The following is a 2,557-nucleotide window of genomic DNA, read 5'->3' as shown; positions in this document are numbered from 1 at the left end:
GAAATGAAAAGTGGGACTAGTATTTAGTTGAAAGAAGAAAATCATTTAAAAATGTACAAGAGGAAGGGAGACATGGATTTAACTGTAGTCAAGAAAGATTTCTATAGACACTGGGATTAATAGATGAGTGGAGACACAGAATCCTGGAGGATCAGGAATAGAGAAGCTTTGAAGCAATTTGAACAAAGAAGGTTAAAACTTTATTACTTATCCATGCTCATGAAAGATTTGAGGTCGACAAATCCTAGACTCTACACTGGGGGGCCCAGAAAGTAAAAGCTCAACCAAAAGTAGGAAGAAATTTGATTCTGGGAGCTATAAAGTGGTATATCACTGGTGGGAACTCTGCCACATCACATCTGTTTTATCATGGCCTCAAAAATAATATGAAAGAAATCAGAAATAATTCTGTATATAGATAAGTTTACATAAAATTAGGTAGGGATAGCTATGAACAAAAAAAAAGCAGGTTCATTTTTTTAAAGCACCTACATGAACTTTTTGAACCAAAGTGGAATTTGAGAAATCAAGTTTCTAATTTGCTTTGCTATTTCGCTCAATATATTTGTATCTTTCTCTGCCTCTGCTCCTACTTTTTTAATATTTTCCTCATATTTTTGCCGTAGCTCTCTTATTTTAGACTCCTTTTTGGCTTTTTCCTCATCTGTGGGGTTTGATATCTCAGCATATTTTTCTTCTATTTCATGAATAGAATTTTCTAATTGTTGGGTGTATTGTGCCTTCAGGTCCTCTCTTCTTTTTTTCAGTGTTTCCTCAGTTCTCTTGTATATGGCATCTGAGAAATACTCCCCCTTATTATCCTGCACCATCTTCTCTATCAAATCCATCAGCTCTGTCACTTGGGCTTCCTTTTCATCACCCTGGGCTTTGTTATTGAATGCACAATATCGCCCTTTACACTCTTCAAGGAGCTTTTTGAGGTTTATATTACAGCCTTTTAAAAACTCATCCAGTTCCCGCCCATCTAGGTCATCTTTCCGAGTGAACAAGACTACCATGTATTTTGTGGCAGAGTTTCCAAAGAGTGCCTTGACCCAGCAGATAGTCTGCTGATCTTCATCTGTATAGCGACCCAGCTGCAGAACCAGAATGATGGCATGTGGCCCAGGGGAAGAAAGGATGACACAGCGACTGATCTCAGTGCAAGTGGTTTCTAAGCTTTCCTTTGTGTCAAATAGTCCAGGAGTATCAACAACCACAAGTTCTTTCTTGGACATCCATTTCCGGGTTTGTTTTTTACATTCCTTGGTCACTGAATCTGGTGAAATTTTAGATTCATAACTGTTATAGCCAAGGATGGTGTTCCCTGTTGCACTTTTCCCATTTCCAGTTTTCCCAACTAGGACAATCCTCAGGATATTATCAGACTCACAGTTCACACAGTCATCAGGAATCTGTGGGAATAAATTTGTCTGATTGAAAATCCCATCATCAGGGTAATAAAGAAGGGTGAGGGAAGTCAACTATAGAAGGGAAGTGATAGAAAGATTTAGACTTTAGGTGCTTAGTTAGCCTATATTCTTAGAACCTTAAAACTGTATACTTCTAGGATTGACATTTGTCTCAAAGAAAACAGAAGTGGGCTAAGTTTTTCAAAGAAATTGCCTAGTCAAGGTCTGGAAATTTAAAAATAATTTAAGATTGGTATAAAATAAGTAAGGCTGCTAGATGGCATAGTGGATAGAATCCATGACCTCAAATCAGGAAAATCTCTAATGGTGTCATTTCAGACATGTTAAACCAGTAGGGCTAACACTTTGGGGATGAGAGACATTGTTTCTCAGATTACAAAGGAAGGTGACTGTCTACATCTTTGTGGGTCTGGTTCTACCTCTAACATAACTGTTTTTGTTCCTAGATAGATTTTTCTGGCAATAACCCTGTGATACTTATAAATTTCATATTGTTTATTGTTATTATTTGATTTTAGTTTGATACAATATTACAATGCTAGGACTCCAATATGGAGTCACTCAAACTAAATGGTCCAAATGTCCGTAGAAACATATAGGCAATACATTTCCACTATTAATTCTATGTTAGGCAGATAAGACTTGCAATATTTTGATGAGAAGACCTGCTACTGGCACCTTAATTCATCCTCCATCTATTGCCTTAGTTAACATTAGGCCCTTCCAGCAATTTGTGGTCTGATAATAAAATTCCTCCAACCTGAGCTTCATCCAAACTTGACATCAATAAGGGACTCCAAGAACATTTTCACCTCATCTAGATCTGATTAGGAATTCTTCCTCCTACATCTGACACGGATGGCCTGTTCTCAAACAAGCTTAGTTTTAGAGTATATTATTTTGCCACTATATAAACTCCATTTCTGTGCATGTTCTTTACTCAATATATCTTCTCCACCTTTAACTGGAGTGAGTTTCTTGCATGTGGGACCAACCATCTGTTTGTTTATATTGCTATATGGTGTTCGCCTGTTTGATCTTTCACAGAACAAGATGGCTCTTAATTGTGTCATTTCCTGTATACCAATTTTCTAGAAATTCTGAACCCAGATATTTGTTTTAAA

The 2,557-nt window shown here is 37.0% G+C and overlaps 1 protein-coding gene across 1 annotated transcript; it reads right to left on the bottom strand.

The window, feature by feature from the left end:
• Positions 1-16: 16 nt before the first annotated feature.
• Positions 17-1,415, bottom strand: LOC123253947 (GTPase IMAP family member 7-like; the record flags this gene model as incomplete). The annotated part of the gene is made up of 1 exon (XM_044683032.1): positions 17-1,415. A coding segment is annotated over one exon (927 nt), but the record flags the coding sequence as incomplete, so codon positions are not given.
• Positions 1,416-2,557: the final 1,142 nt, after the last annotated feature.

Source organism: Gracilinanus agilis, unplaced genomic scaffold, assembly GCF_016433145.1.
Source record: "Gracilinanus agilis isolate LMUSP501 unplaced genomic scaffold, AgileGrace unplaced_scaffold10968, whole genome shotgun sequence".
Classification (NCBI taxonomy): domain Eukaryota; kingdom Metazoa; phylum Chordata; class Mammalia; order Didelphimorphia; family Didelphidae; genus Gracilinanus; species Gracilinanus agilis.
The sequence above is the reverse complement of the archived record's forward strand: the minus strand, read 5'-3'. Positions and strand labels throughout refer to the sequence as shown.